Source organism: Crocodylus porosus, unplaced genomic scaffold, assembly GCF_001723895.1.
Source record: "Crocodylus porosus isolate Cpor-Errol unplaced genomic scaffold, CroPor_comp1, whole genome shotgun sequence".
In the NCBI taxonomy this organism is placed as follows: domain Eukaryota; kingdom Metazoa; phylum Chordata; order Crocodylia; family Crocodylidae; genus Crocodylus; species Crocodylus porosus.
In genome coordinates, this window is record NW_017728907.1 from 53,190,035 (window position 1) to 53,205,714 (window position 15,680).

At 45.4% G+C, this 15,680-nt stretch overlaps 2 protein-coding genes across 2 annotated transcripts in view; one reads left to right on the plus strand and one right to left on the minus strand.

Annotated features, from left to right (window-relative positions):
* ORC1 (origin recognition complex subunit 1) overlaps nt 1–10,071 on the minus strand; it is a 25,569-nt gene extending 15,498 nt beyond the window's left edge. The window contains exons 1-5 of the mRNA XM_019531427.1: nt 9,963–10,071; nt 8,096–8,189; nt 7,105–7,226; nt 3,906–4,075; nt 2,971–3,355 (exon numbers count right to left, since the gene is read on the minus strand). Coding sequence (XP_019386972.1) covers nt 2,971–3,355; nt 3,906–4,075; nt 7,105–7,226; nt 8,096–8,184 — 766 coding nt within the window. The 5' untranslated portion in view covers nt 8,185–8,189; nt 9,963–10,071. The remainder of the gene's footprint in view (nt 1–2,970; nt 3,356–3,905; nt 4,076–7,104; nt 7,227–8,095; nt 8,190–9,962) is intronic.
* A 79-nt stretch (nt 10,072–10,150) lies between these two features.
* On the plus strand, nt 10,151–15,430 carry PRPF38A (pre-mRNA processing factor 38A). Its single transcript, XM_019531428.1, has 10 exons — nt 10,151–10,339; nt 10,923–11,082; nt 12,180–12,301; nt 12,769–12,854; nt 13,027–13,137; nt 13,606–13,718; nt 13,859–13,885; nt 13,970–14,067; nt 14,429–14,477; nt 14,770–15,430. The coding sequence occupies exons 1-10, from the start codon at nt 10,210–10,212 to the stop codon at nt 14,810–14,812; spliced, it is 939 nt and encodes a 312-aa protein (XP_019386973.1). The 5' UTR covers nt 10,151–10,209; the 3' UTR covers nt 14,813–15,430.
* Nucleotides 15,431–15,680: the final 250 nt, after the last annotated feature.

Consider the following 15,680-nt stretch of genomic DNA (forward strand, 5'->3'; position numbering starts at 1 on the left):
GCAGCCACTACAAAATTTGCTATAGCCACCCTGTAGCCCCTACTCTCAGTGTCACCACTGCCCACCCTGAGTGCAGGCCCAGCCCAGCCCCCACCCCTGCCAGGAAAAGGCTGGCACAGTCCCAGCCCTGAGTGCACAGTGGCAGGCTGCCCTCTCCTTGCACACGGGTACAGGGGGTACATGCCCCCCCATGCGTCCCTTGGGGGTGCATGCAGTGGCCAGGAACCGCCCCCTACTCCTCATACCCTATGCTCCTAGACAAGCTGCCCACGGCTCTGTCTCATGTTCCCTCCATCTGTGCAGCTCCTGTCCCTGCTCCAGCCCTGCTCCCTCCCTCAACATGGGGGCATCGATCAGCCTCCCACATATCTCTCCCCCTCACAGACTTACTGGCTAGATGCTACTCTCCAAGATGCCAGGGCCAGGCTGCACTCCCAGCCCCATGCATGCTGCCGCTGCACGCAGCATTTATCGGCAACATTATCAGCCATATCAGCCAAAAAAAGCTGACTGCTGATAATGTCAATTTTCCTTTTATTGGTGCTGATACAATATGGACCTGTACTCAGGAAGTTTGCAGATGACACCAAATTGGGGGGCGGAGGGGAGAGCAGTAGATAAGCTGAAGAGTAGGGCAAAGATTCAGAGAGACCACGGCAAATTGCAGTATTTGACCAAAAGAAATCTCATCAGGTTCAATAAAGGACAAATGCAAAGTCCTGCACTTAGAACAGAATAATCCCACGCACCGGTACAGGCTGGGGACTGACCAGCTAAGCAGAACTCTGCAGAAAGGACCTGGGGGTTACAGTGGACAATAAGCTGAATATGAGCCACCAGTATGCCCTTGTTGCCAAGAAGGCTAATGACATAGTGTGTTGCACTAGTAGAAGTGCTGCCACCAGATCAAGGGAATTGACTCTTGCCCTGTGTTTGGCACTGGTGAGGCCACATCTGGAGTCCTGTCTCCAGTTTTGAGCCCCCACTACCGAAAGAATGTGGACAAATTGGAGTAAGTTCAGCAGAGGACACTGAAAATGGTTCGGGGGCTGGGACACATGACTTATGAGAAAAGGCTGAGGAAACTGGGCTTTTTCAGCCTGGAGAAGAGAAGACTGAGGGGGGATTTAACAGCAGCCTTCAACTACCTGAAGAGAATGGAGCTGGACTGTTCTCAGTGGTGGCAGATGACAGAACAAGCAGCAATGATCTCAAGTTGTAGTAAGGGAAATTGAGATTAGATATTAGCAAAAGTTCTCACTGGGAGAGCAGTAAAGCACTGGAACAGGCTATCCACAAAGGTCATGGACTCTCTGTCTTTGGAGGTCTTTAAGACCCAGCTAGACAATGCTTTGGTTGGGCGTGGGGATCTAGTTGGAGATGGTCCTGCTTTGAGCAGGGGGTTGGACTGGATGACTTCCTAAGGTCCCTTCCAGCCCTCATTTTCTATGCTTGTACATTCTGCCACAGCTGATCCGCTTCAATTGGTGACATCTGTTTATATCCATACTTAGCCATGTGCTAAAAATGAGAAAAAAAACCCTCCATCAGGCTCTCACTGGGTCCAATTGCATTGGTTTGCAGCAATTCATCTACTATACGTTACCTTCACACCTGGATTTTGCATTCCAACATAGCAAACTTAATGTAAAATTACATTAGGTTTCTCTTGGCTACCTCCCCTTGTTCAAATAACTTTCACAACATAAATAGATGCAAAATAGTGCATTCTGGACTAAGATAATGCATGGAATCACAGCAATACACAAGGGAAACAGATATATTTGTACTTTAGCAAGGCATCACTCTAAAGCTTAACTAAGGTAGTCTAAAGTCAGCACTGTTAGCTGTTTTTTATGAAAAATAAAGGGGAATCATCATCATCTACAGCACAGACTGAGCACAGTCACAAACATGCATGGCATCTGAGTGGCATTTCGGAGCCTAAGGCAGCGTATATTTGTACCTTATAGACTAACTATAAGGTCTGAGATGTATTGCATTTAGGAGCATGCCATTATTACTTCCTCCTGCAATATGATACCTGAGAGTGGTTGTCCTGAGTTCACCCTGGAAAAGTTACTGGGTCATTTGCAGAGACTGCAGATGTGGCCCCTGGATCTAAAAGAATAAGCTTCTGCTGCCCAAGTACAGCTTAAGGATGATAACAGACAAACAGCTGTCCATGGTTTAGGTAGCATCATAGAAAAGTCAGACTGGAGGAGACTTCAGGAGGTCATCCAGTTCAGCCTCCCTGTTCAAGGCAGGATCATCCCTGTGTAAACCATCTTACCCATGTGTTTGTCTTTCACTTGAAGGGACACATAATTACACTGCATTAAACTGAATTACATCTCCCAAAGATTGGATTTAATTTTTTTGAGGTAACTCATTTATTTCGGGCACAACCAAAGGCATAAGATCCTTCCTACCCTCACTGATAACCTCTGCCGGTGCAGAACTCTCAGCAGTATCTTGCCAACCAATTTGCTAGGTCACACAGCAATAAAGATCTTCAGTTTTCAACAGCTCAAAAGACCAGATACTATGAGAAGGCACACCAACGGCCAGCTGCATAGAAAGGAGTAGCCAAGAAGTAGCCTTCCTCAGGGTGTTAATTTATTTCTTGTATCCATGCCTTATTAAGGGCTCAGTGGCTACCACAGCTGTTCAGAAGATGGAGAGGGGATCCTCACACTACATGATGCTGCCATCCAAGAACAGAATCCAGTCAACTGTGGGCTGGTACTCCCTGTAAACCCCTTTGCCTCAGTACCAGGTAAAAAGCAGTAAGATGGCAGCCAGGCTTGCAGGAATCACTCACTGGGCTAGGAATATGTGAGGCTATAGATAAACTTCAGTCTCTAAGATTCTCATGTCAGCCACTCTTCTGCTTGATTTAATACTGCCTGCAAAAATCCTGGTAGAACCAAAAGTAATGAATGGATACAAATCTTGCCATGTACATACTGTTTAGCTGTAACTTCTTCCTTGCTCCTGGGGTATGGTTGCCATTGGCCAGCCTTTGGGAATGTCTCTCCTTGGACAAAGATGACTTAGAAGCAGAGTGCCTTGATTCTATTTCCATTGCAAGGTTCTTGTTTTTTGTGGCACTCCGAGTGCCTCTCTCTGTCTCCGTATATGCAGAACAGATGATATCCAAAGGAAGCACCTGGGACTCAGTTACTAGAATGGGGGAACCATGCCCTTTCCTTGTCAGAGGTGAGGAAAGCTGAGAAAATAGGTCATGAGACAGAGGCTTAAAACTTTTCCCATCCCAAGATTCCTTTACATAGAAAGTTTGTTTTCTCTTTGACGTAACAGGCACCACCTCCTTTGGAGTCAGTGGTATCACCTATAAGAGGGGAAAATATCAAGAGATTATTATCTATTGTTTATAGATTGCAATACTAAATTCCAGTAGACCTCCTGATCTGAGAACAGACTGGAGCTGACATTTCTAGACTTGTATTTTGCAAGAGTATCCAATACTAGTTGCTTGAAATTTTCACCAAGAGATGCTCATACAGCAGCAGGGTGGCATACTGAACAATACAAAACACTTGACAATCAGAATTAAAGTAGAGGCTGCAGACCATATAAGAAAGGGCATATGAGAAAGGAGGGAAGTCAAAATGACTGGAGCTTGCTGAAAAAATATGGATGCAGTAACATCCTTTATACAGGGTAAATCTTCCAGGAGACAACAGATACTTCCTAACCCTAGCCCTGGATATCAACTATTGTCCAGATGGAAGTATCCTAAAAAATATTCACAATGGCCAACTATAGACCCGCATTAAAGATTCAAGAGGATACTGTGATAGGAAAAATTAAATAGCTTTTGTGGTTGCTTTAGGCCTTCTACCTCTTCCTTTCCTGCATGAAGGGCCTTGCATACATACCGTAACACTTCTAATGATGGTCTCCACATTTACTTGCGTGTCGTAGCTACAACATCGATCCAAAAATATCTCCAAGGGAGAAACCTTTCTTTGCAGCAGTTTCTGCTTACTTGGTGGTATCTCTGTAGAGCGACAGAACCACTGAACAACTGCATACTTGTCTTGACGGTCTGTGGCAAAGAAAAAACAACAGTTAGTATCAAAAACTTGATATTTGGTTATGGTATAATTATCTGAAGTCCTGAAGGAACTAACGACTCCAACTGAAAATCAGAGCCACACTGTCCTAGGCACTGTATGTGCACACAGTACAAAATTGCCTTCTGTGTCTAAGGAGCTGTGACAAATTGGGAGTAGGCAACCTTTTCCGGCTGTATGCCAGAAGCAGACAGGCACTTGTGCCACAGTGTCATGAGGAGAGCACCTGTAGTAGAAGCTCCCCCATCTGTAGGCTGCATCCAGTGGTTCTGCAGGATAGGCCACAGGATGCACCTCCCAGTCTAAACAGGCAAGACAGACAAACAAGCTGAAAACAAGTGCTATACTCCAGTCCTTGGTTCCTCATCTTGACATTAAACAGATCACATCCAAGATCCTGCAGCACGTCTATGGTAAAGCTACAAAATAAACAGAAATCCCTGAAGATGCGGTGTATTGCCTTAATTCCAAGATCATTCTTCCTCCCAGCTACAGAAGAGTTCCGTTTGAAAGCATAACAAACTATTACTTGTTTTTGATTACCATGTATCCATCTTAGTGTGCTTTCATGATGAGGTCACATGATAGATAAACAAGCGGGTCTTACAGAAAAAAGGGCAGGATGCATTGACTGGCCTTCTGCAGACAATTCTGCATCAACTGCTATGCAATTTTATTGAATACATAACAACAGCACGTCAATTTAAAGGTATCCCAATCAAAAGACACCAGTACAGCAAGTTATGTTAATTCTGTAGTGATATAAGTACAGCAAACTGCTCCAACTTTAACTCAGCTTTATTCATTCAAGCAATTTCCTGGGCTAGATTGCCTGCACTGCAGCCTCTGGGATTATGTCCCTGCAACCTGTGCACATAACTATCAGTGTAAGTGTTCAGGGAAAATGAAACATTTTAAGACATGGAATAAAATGTTAAGGGAGGATCTATTTTATGGACATAGTCAATTTGAAATCTGGAAAAGTTAGGGTTAGAAGTAGTTTCAGGTACCCTCACCTCCCTTGGAGCTCTCTTGCAGTTTTTAACCTTCCCATTGGTTGTGAAGGGCGAGAGCAAGGCCTGAGCCCTATTTACACCAACTATTACACACATTACTATTAGCAAACAAACAATCAAAATTGCATACAAAGTCTAGGCTACATCATTTCTGATGAATATACTGACAATAATTAGTGAACTACTAATCTTTTGTAGTTTATGTATTGCTACAAAATTCATGCTAACTCTTGGTAAGCTTACTAGAAATCACAAATGTAAGAGAGCAAATTAATTTTTAAGCTTGGCTACTGTGACTATAAGTATGCAGGGCAAGGGAAGTTAAGAATGAGCATGTTGGCTGCCAGCACAGGTGGGAAAGAAAATAAGAAACCTTATATCTGAGAAAATGCACTTTCACAGAAGGATTAACCTTGTCCGACATCTCCCTATAATCCCTGGAAAAATCAGTTTGACCCTGGGTTCCCTAGTTTCAGAAAAAAAGAAAATTAAACTGACCCTTAGGGGAAACAATCAATTGCTTCAACTGGAGAAACTGCTTACTTCTGGCAAAGTTCCTGGATAATGTAAAACAAGAGAAGGGGAGGTAGAACAGGATGAAAGGAGGAGTGCTGGAGATGAAAGAGAAACACAGATGACAGGACTAAGGACCCCTGCAGCCAGCTTCAACTGAAAACATTAAGACATTTCCCCTATAAACCACTCTCTACTCTAAAGGACCTGAACATCATCTGGGTACCATCAGTGACAGGATCCGGGTCCAACAGGATCAGTGATCTGCTTTCTACTTCAGTATGGCAAATCCTATATGCTTGCTCAATTTCCAAGCGAAGGTCTAAATAGAAAAATAAATGCACTTCCTTCCCAAATAAGGTCTATTTCTATTAATCTGTAAGATGGCCACTGAGCAAGACTCCAGCAACATACAGCATCTAACATAAGGCATCAATAAACTTACTGCCCAAAAGATTATTCTTTATGTTAGGAATTTTATGCTTAGTTCCAGAAAAAACAGGATTCCTCCATTTGTTTTTGGAATGCTAAATGTCACCAGCTGTGCTCTCCCAATTTGTACTAAAGTATTTAACTGGTCCTACGCTGGGGTGAGGAAGGGAGAAGAGAGAAGAAAATGACTACCATAATTCCAGCCCACTGCGTGAACAACATGCGGCTCGTAAGCAAAATATCAGCTCAGGAGTGATTTGACCCTCCTTGCATTAACTACTAGCTGAAATCTAAATCTAAACAACTGCCCTTGAGATGGATTAAGTCCATACACTTTAAGGGGTGATAGGGAACCAGGACTGCTGCCTTACCAGAGTTCACAAGAAATTCTTGTTTTATGAAATATTGACACATCTGTCAAAACACACTCTGCTGTGGTGTTTGAGTTCTTTGCACCAAAAGAAACTGCTCTGTTATTTTTCTGTGCTCAAGAAATGAGTGAAAGCTAATAGCTGGCATTTTCCAAGAGGTATCTTGAGTCTAAAAAGGCCAAGAATTACTGATCTAAAGATTGACCAGATCTTCATATCTAAAAAGTGGTTTTGCTGCATTTTTTTCTATTTAGTATTTAATTTAATGAACAGGTTTCACTGAATCTTAACAAAAGACACTTCTAGCTACCAGCAGTGAGTACAGTACTAAATAACTCATAACAGATAGAACCTCAGACAAATAGCTCCTGAGACACAAGTTAATTTTCAGTTTCTATAAATAATGGTGGTCAAGTAAAGTTATTTAAAGAAACTGAGAAAGCACAGGGCCTGTGTTGCGTTCTGCCACGATTCACTGCATACGCTGACACAAGTCACTCGGCTTCTCAATGTCCATCTTTCAACCTTCATCTTTAAATAAAAGAAAAATGAAAGACCTACTTTGCAGGGACAAGGAGGTCTAGTCTTGCACATTTCTGAAATGGCTCAAGATTTCCAAGATAGAAGGCAGAGGGACACATTTTTATGAAGAAAAAAAATTGCACTTACTATCTTCGTATAATTTCAGAAGTTTTGCCACAAAAGGCTGATCCGCATTCTCCCCTTCTATTAAAACACACTCTCCAAGGTGTATGCAGATTTTTGAGCTTTCCGATTTAATCAGGAGTCCCCTAGGAAATGATGAACACACAGAGGTCAACAGAAGTGTTTCACATTCCTTACAATTCAGATGCTGTTGTAATCAAATGCGGTCTTATTATCACTTCCTCTCTGGGCAGATCTCCTTGCCAAATACATGCAACATTTCTTCTGTTCAGATGTTCTGTTTGCAACTAAAAATAGGAGATGGAATCACAGTTCACAAGCAATTGGACAGTTACTGGAACTTGCATGCAACCTTTGGAGTTAACACATCAGTTTAAAAAGACACCAAGTGAACATTAGATGTATTTTTTTAAGTATCACAGGAAACTTGCATTTTGCAGTCTTTCGTGCCAAAGGATCAAAAGCGTTTTACCAAATTTAAGACTCTACATAAAAGATTCTCTTCTATCAGCCACCAAAATGTAAAAAACCCTTAAAAGCACAGAGCAACAAGACAACTGTTTAGAAAGTGACAAGTATAATATCCAGGTGATGCTGTAAAACTTAAACAACCAGCATGTAATTATCGAAGTTACAGCAGCACTGGCAAATGCAAAAGTGACCAAAAAAGTGTCCAACTAGAGACAGTTGCTCAAAAGAGGACATTTTTTTCAAGCAGCATTCCTCTCTTGGTACAGCCGTAGTGCAACAGCTTTGTTGCTGGACAGCTGTTATACACCTACCGCATCATACACATCAAGAGCACCCGTCTTTGATAAGAAAGTTTTACAAGATGTTCTCATTACTTCTTCCTTGTGCTCATTCTGTGGTGCAGACATCTGACAGATACTACTACTCCAATTACCTGTGTCCCTACAGCACTTTTTCTATAACTCCCCAGAAGTGTCACATTTCTTTGTGTTTCTAACCCAGTAGCAAAATAGGTATTCTTTACCTATATTGAGTTGTCTGCAGTCTCCTATCTGAGCTTGTTGCTTTTCCATACCACGAATATGTAAGCCTAGTCCGACACCTCAGACTCATGATTTCTGTGAAAAAAAAATAAGAGCAGCTTATATGGCTATAAGCAGTATTGTTTAACAACAAAAGCAAGAGAAAGAAGCAGGATTTCTGGAGTCTAATTCCTAGCTGAGACACTGAGTCCAAGTTACTTTCAGTAAGTCACCAAACTTCCCTGTGCCTCAGAAAAAGATACTGGTTGCTTCAAAGGAATTTAAAATTTAAACCTGACTTTTGACCCATGGTTTGCAAGAGATAAACTGGTCTGATAATATAAAGTATGACTCCCTGAGTGTTTGCATCCTTCATCCCTGCTAGAGCTGAATGTTCTTCTACTAGTCTCTCACAAAGGCTTTTCTGAGGACACTGCTACACGTTCAAATAAAAGCCAGAAGCTTTCGGCTACTGACAGGAGTTTCCATGCTTCTGATCTTGGCAGGATTTTAGGGCTCCCGTTTGATCTACGAGAGTAGATGGCAGTTGATCTTTAACGTATGGTGTCAGTGGTTTGCTAGGCCTGCTGGGAGAGGTCCATGATCCAGCGGCAAAAGCAGGTGCTGAAGTTGTTTGTGGGGAAGAAACACTTAGAAAGTTGAGCAAGAGTGAGGTAGACAGACCTCATCTCACCGTCTGCCTGTAACATTCAGGCCCCAGCTACACACTGCGTCCATTGCATGATTAACTGGTAAATCACGCAATAAATTTAGAGCGGCCACACGTGCAAAGTTATTCTCACACTATGAAAAGGACTGTCCAGCTATACGAGTAATTTATACAGGGTGCTTATAAAAGTCCTTGGGCAACTTTAATCTTTAATAACTTTGGATAGGCACATAACAGAAGCAAACTGCAAATGGCGATTGAAAGCATCATTCATTAAGTTTTAACACAATACATCTCAAATGACTGGACTTGGACACAACTGCCATTTTCGCGATACACCGTTCACTCTGATTTTCCAACTTGTAGAAAACATTTTCCAGCTGCTGTGGAGGGATTTCACAGAGCGCATTTGTGATCCTCGCCCTATGCACAGCTTCCACTGGGCTAAAATAACTTCATGAACTCTGCTTTCCATTGCCGCTGACAATTTGCTTCCATCCCGTGGGTTCAGAAGGTTTTGGAGCCGAGGGTCCAGACCAGCCTCCCACCCTGGCGATTGTCAAAAAGCATCTTGACGCCCAACCTTGCCGGGACTGCCTGATCCCAGCCGTCTTCCCTGTGCGGGTGCAGCGGGCCAAACCCGACCATCCGCAAGGTCCCTCCCAGCCCCGAACAACGATGACACGATGCGTCTATCCAACGCGATGGAAGTGTAGGCGCACAAGGGATATATAAACACCTGTACAGGTTGAAAACGCACAACTGCTCTGCAGCAGGCATCTGGCCAGCTTGAATCTGAGCGCACGGCGGGGCCCTCAGCAGGTGAGGGGCGCAGCACTGGCGGGGCGAAGCTCAGCCGCCTCAGGTGTCCACGGGCACTTGCTGAGGGGAAGATGGAGACTCAGAGGATACCTGCTGCTAGGGCTGGTCCCCTCGCCCCTTCCTGGCCAGGCCAAGGGCCCTGCCTGGGGGAGGGAGCGGGGGGAATCCAGGCCGCCCGGGGAGGGGGGTGGGCACTGCTACACGTTACATTCATCGCGCCCTAAAGCCGCCCTCCGCCCCCAGGCCTCGCGCGCGCCCGGCTGCAGCCATTTTAAAGCCCTAAGGGAGCGGGTCGGACCCGCCTGGCAGCGCGGGGAACACAAATGTGCGGCCCACCTGGGTGCCACGCCGACGGGCAGGGACAGGAGAGCACTCACCACGCCAGGCCACGCTGTTCCGCGCCCCGGAGGCACCGACAAAATTTCGCGCCAAACGCCGCCGCCCCGCCCCCCGCGGGGCGGGCCACCGCCCGCTTGGGGGTGGGCCTCGTGAAGCCGCGCCCGGAGTTAAGATGGCGGCCGAGAGGGCGACGTGACCTCGCGCCGGAAGCGGAAGTACTTCCTCCCGCCCGGAAGCTAGAAGCAGTTCCACATCCGGGCGTCGATCGCGCCTGCCGCTGGGGCCATGGCGAACCGGACGGTAAAGGACGCGCACAGCATCCACGGCACCAACCCGCAGTATCTGGTGGAGAAGATCATCCGCACGCGCATCTACGAGTCCAAGTACTGGAAGGAGGAGTGCTTCGGCCTCACCGGTACGGTCCGCCCGGGCAAGGGGCGCTTCCGGCTAGGCCGCGGGGGCGGGGCCTAAGGCTCTTGGGGGCGGGGTCTAGGGTCCTCGGGGGTGGGCTTGGCGCGGTGGCAGTGACAGGGCGCGGAGCTTGGCACTGAGGCAGCGATAAGGTTAGATAAGCGCTTCTGTCCGGCCCTTGGGGGCGGGGTTTGGCGCGGGGGCAGTGACAGGCTTGGTGAAACAATTACTAACTCTTCCACCTGGTGCGGGCCTTAGGGTCGGGGGGGCGGGTCACAACCATGGTCCTTATGGAGCAGTTCACCAATAAACTTGTCCATGTGCATAAGTGACAGCGCTGGTTAAGCTGTTACTGACGTTTCCACCCGGCTCTTGGGGGTGGGGTTTGGCGCTGAGGCAGTGACGTGTAAGGCAAAACCATTACTAATGTCTCTAGCCCAGCCACAGAGCCCGTCCCCTGCCCTCAGGGTCCCCGAGTGTCCTCCCCCTTTGCTGGGCCCCAAGCGCCGTATGCGAGGTGCTCGGGCCCTGGGCTCGAGCTGCCTAGCATTGACCGCGGGGCTCGTCCTGCCCCCTGTCGATTCTAGCGGAGCTGGTGGTGGACAAGGCCATGGAGCTGAAGTACGTCGGCGGCGTGTACGGAGGGAACATCAAGCCCACACCCTTCCTGTGCCTGACCCTGAAGATGCTGCAGATCCAGCCTGAGAAGGACATCATTGTGGAGTTCATCAAGAACGAAGACTTCAAGTAAGCGAGGCAGGTCGCTGTCCCTGCCCCAGGAGCTGTCAGGCCAGGGAGGCAGACATGGGAGGTGGGCAGTGACAATGCAGCTGAGCGCCAGGCTGGGCCAGAACAGGGCTCCACTGTGGGGAGTGTCTCTTTTTCCAGGTGCTGTGCACCAGCCTGCCCGGTAATGCCTGCTTTCCCAGTGAGAGCTTTTTGCTCAGGTTGCCCTCCTTCTCGTGCTTGTCTTCTTTTGTTCATGATGTGCACCTGTCTTTGTCCGTATGTGAGCTGGTGTGTTAAGGTGGCTACAGGGGCAGATCTGGGGTGGGGCATGTGGTAGCACCCCCCTTTCGAACTGGATCACAGAACCTCTGGGGACTTTTTGGAAGTCCTTGGAGCAGGTGAGAATCCCCCCTTCCCTTCTGGGCTCAGTTGTGTCTTCCCCTGCCACCTCCCTGCTCCTTCCTGGCCTGAGCTGGGACAGTGGTAGTAGCCAAGACAAAGAGGGTTTCCCCTCCCTTTGTCTGCTTCCATGGGGCAAGAATAGGTGGGGAAACCCACCCTTGGCCCATTTCCACTGTTCCTGCTGAGCCTAGCCCCCTGCCCAGCCTTGCTGGAGTAGGCAGGCTTGGCACAGAAGCTTCCCCCACACCTCAAGGACAGTAGGGAAAGCAGCAGCCATGAACAAGGAAGGAGAAGGGAGAGGACCTGACTAAACACTAAGTGGATGGGGGTGGATTCTGCTCTGGGAACTTTAAGAAGTCCCTGGAGGCTCCCCCAGCGTGGTCAGTGGGCACCAGTGGGTGGGAGGTGGGGAGCAGGGATACAGTCACCTGGGCGGGGCGGGTTGCTGCTCCCAAAGCTCCTTTGCCAAATCCTGGATCCATCCCTTGGTGGCTATCTACCCATTTTCTTTTGGTGTAGAACTGATAATGCATGAAGGGCACAGAGTTGTTAGGAGTGGGCACATATGGGAGAAAAAGTGCAGTCTCTCATGTCATACTAGTTTGTGTATCAGTCGTCCTCTGAGGCTCTCGCAAGAAAGGCTTCACTGTTCATTATCTTCCTGCACAGAAGGATCTCACATGTGAACTGCTGCGTTCTGTTATGCTTTTCAGATATGTCAGAATGCTTGGTGCGTTGTACATGAGATTGACTGGCACTGCAATCGACTGCTACAAGTACCTTGAGCCACTGTACAACGATTATCGAAAAATAAAGAGTCAAAATAGAAATGGGGGTAAGAAATCTTATGTTCTCAGGGTAAAGCAGTGCAGCATGGACAGCCCTTTGTAAGAGACCTCTCCTTTGGTACTGTGTGCTACACGGGAATGCAGGGGTGGAAATAGCTCCTTGCTTTGATATGAATTCACTCATCACATGTTGTGGCTGGGCCTGCTTCTTTGCTAACATTATCTTAAATTGGAGCTCGCACAATTCTTTGTACTTTCTTCAGGCCTATGTGTTTGTGTTAATAGAGCAGCACCTAAAGGAAGAGCATAAGACTGGGCATCAGGGATTTTCTGATTGTAGCTCTGCCACAGTTTTGCTGCCTGTAAAACGGGGTTAATAACTTTCCCAGCCACTAGGCTATTCTGCTGTGAGGGTTGGGTTTGCACAACACATAGCATACAGTCTCCTGAATATTAAGTATTGGTACCTAAAGCAAAGATGACTGCCTTGTTTTAAACATTTTTTTTCTTTCAGAATTTGAACTGATGCATGTGGATGAGTTTATTGATGAACTGCTCCATAAGGAACGTGTTTGTGATATCATTTTACCTCGACTGCAGGTATGTATAGCCTGGTAATCCAACTTAATGTTATATATAACATAAGCAGTCATCTGACTTACAAGCATGCTGCACAACATAATAGCTAAGGGTCTGTCAAGTGCAAATTAAGCCTTATATGTGAGCATGTTTGTGTGGATTACACGAAATGACAAGTGGGTATTTCTCTTAGAAACGTTATGTCCTGGAAGAAGCTGAACAACTAGAGACTCGGGTTAGTGCATTGGAAGAAGATATGGATGACGTAGAGTCTAGCGAGGAGGAGGAAGAGGAGGATGAAAAGGTCTGTGAATTGTATTGTTGTTTATCTTCAATGGAAAGTTACTTTGGGTGCCAAATATTTATGCAGTGGAGTGTTTCCAGAAAACTTTTCATCATTGCAGTGTCATAAGAACTTCTTAGTAAAGCCTAAAGTCCTACCATGGCAGTAAAACAGACTTTTTATCAGGGTTCTCTGCCTGATGAACTTTAACTGGTTTATGTATTCTCTCCTAATTAGACATATTGCGGTTACATTAAAATAGATATTTGGTTTGTCAGCTTCAATATATTTTTGAGGGGGGGGTTGGGTATAGGGTAGGAACAGAGTTTCTACTAAAGTCAGTATACTTTGTACTATGCAGTCATCAAATGTGTAGGCAGTTTCATTTTAAGACTTAAGTTGACTAGAAAGCCCTGCTGCATCCTTATGCATAAGGAACATCAGGGTGAAAAGATTGTTAGAGCTCTGTGATTTTTGTGTTGCTTGCAGATGGAGAGGGCACCCTCCCCTGATCATCGCAGGAGAGGCTACAGAGATTTGGACAAGCCACGCAGATCTCCAACTGTGAGATACAGGAGGAGTCGAAGCAGGTCTCCACGAAGGTGATGTATTGCTGCTTTTCCCCCAGAAAAAACTTTTCAGCCGTCTGCTAAGTGTTGGTTCCAGAACTAAAGGCTATGGTAATGACTGCATGAATGCTTCACCAGTTTTCAAGCCGTTCTCTCGTCTTTCTTACCTGCAGGCGAAGCCGCTCACCCAAGAGGAGAAGGTAAAGGAGTTATTGCTTTTACATTCTGTTGGAAAAAACAAGTGTTTGTAAAATCGAGTTGTCTAACATTCTCCGTCCCTCTAGCCCATCGCCGCGCCGGGAGAGGCATCGCAGCAAAAGCCCAAGGCGACACCGGAGCAGGTCCAGGGAGAGACGCCACAGATCAAGATCTAAATCTCCAGGTAGTTCAGTGATATGCTGCTGTCTCTCTTAGTAATGCCCTAAGAATCTAGCTCCTGCTATCAGGGAGTGGTTGGATAGGTTGAGTTTAGAACATTGCTAAAATTGTATGAATTTATGCTCTAAGAACAGCTCTTACTCTGCGTAAGACTGGCTTAGCTTTATCTTTAAATGTTTCTATCACTAAATAACCACAAAGAAATTCTAATATTAAATGCCTAACTGGGGAATGAGTTAATCTTTTGACAGTACTGGAGGGTCAGTGCTAGAGGCAGACTTTATTAGTAGAAATGGAGAGTAGTCATGTGACAATTCTTTTTTTCTGGATATCAGCACTAATAATTTTATTTTTTTTGTTAACAGGGCACCATCGTAGTCATAGACACAGAAGTCATTCCAAATCACCTGAAAGGTAAAAGCTTTGTCTTTCTTTAAAAATTCCCAATCGTGTGAAAAGGCTCTTGCAAACCAATGTCAGAGTTTTCCTTTCGCAAAGAAAACTGAATTTTGAGATTTGTACCAATTTCTCTTACTACTGTTTGTTTTGAAATCAAGCTAGCTTGTGGGTTGGGTCGTTCTATTAGAAAGCAATAGGTTGATACCTCATGTCTATATTGCAATTAATTTTTTTTTTTTTTATAACAAACCGTCCAGTAGCTTCTCTCTCTCAAACACACATTGAAACATTGTTGTTAACATTTCAGATCGAAGAAAAGCCACAAGAAGAGTCGACGAGGGAACGAATAAAGGACGAATTCCACCAAGCAATTTGAGGACCCTGACCCAAAATCTGCTTGTAGATACTGTCCTGTTTATTTTGTAGGACAGAAGGACAGGTGCTGGCTGCTTTAGCAGTCTTTTTTTTAAACCTCGTTCCAATCTCCTCTTGTACAAGAAAGTGTTTGGATTTTTTTTCTATTAAGAAAAAGCTGAAGTAACTTTTTCATGTACATAACTTGTTTATCCTCCTAGTGGAATGTGAGGAATAGCATGGTTTTTAAAATGTGTTCTTGATGGCCTTTGTAAAAATAGCACAACAGTGACAAGTCTAAGATACCCTATAATGTTTATTAATTTGTTATGAAATACCCTTGTTCATAAAGGCTGCTTCCTGTTTTCTAAAGTAAGTTGTCTGTGTGCATCTATACAGACCCGGCTGACTGAACTGATACAGAAAGACTTTTTTTTTTTTTTTCTTTTAGGTACTCCACTAGTTCAGTTGTTTTTTGGTAAGTGGCCTAGAGAAGTTGGCAAGAGACTGAAGACCCAACCACATGTCTATAACAACCATTCACGTTTGAATATTTCTTGTGATATCATTAGCTCTGTCTGTACTTGTAAATAAAACAACGGCTTTACACTGAATGTATTTCTACCCATAGAAGTGTTCAAAGGTAGAGCACGGAGATGAAACTGTCAACTTCTTTTTTACTAGAAATATTACTGAACCTCTCCAGTAATGAACTGCATAGCCCTCTTCGCAACAAACAGTTTATATGGTAATCCTTAGCTTCTGCTCTGCAACTGAAATTTCATAGACATCAGGGCTGGAAGGGACCTCGGGAGATCATCGAGTCCAGCCCCCTGCCCAAAGGGCAGGAAGTCAGCTGGGGTC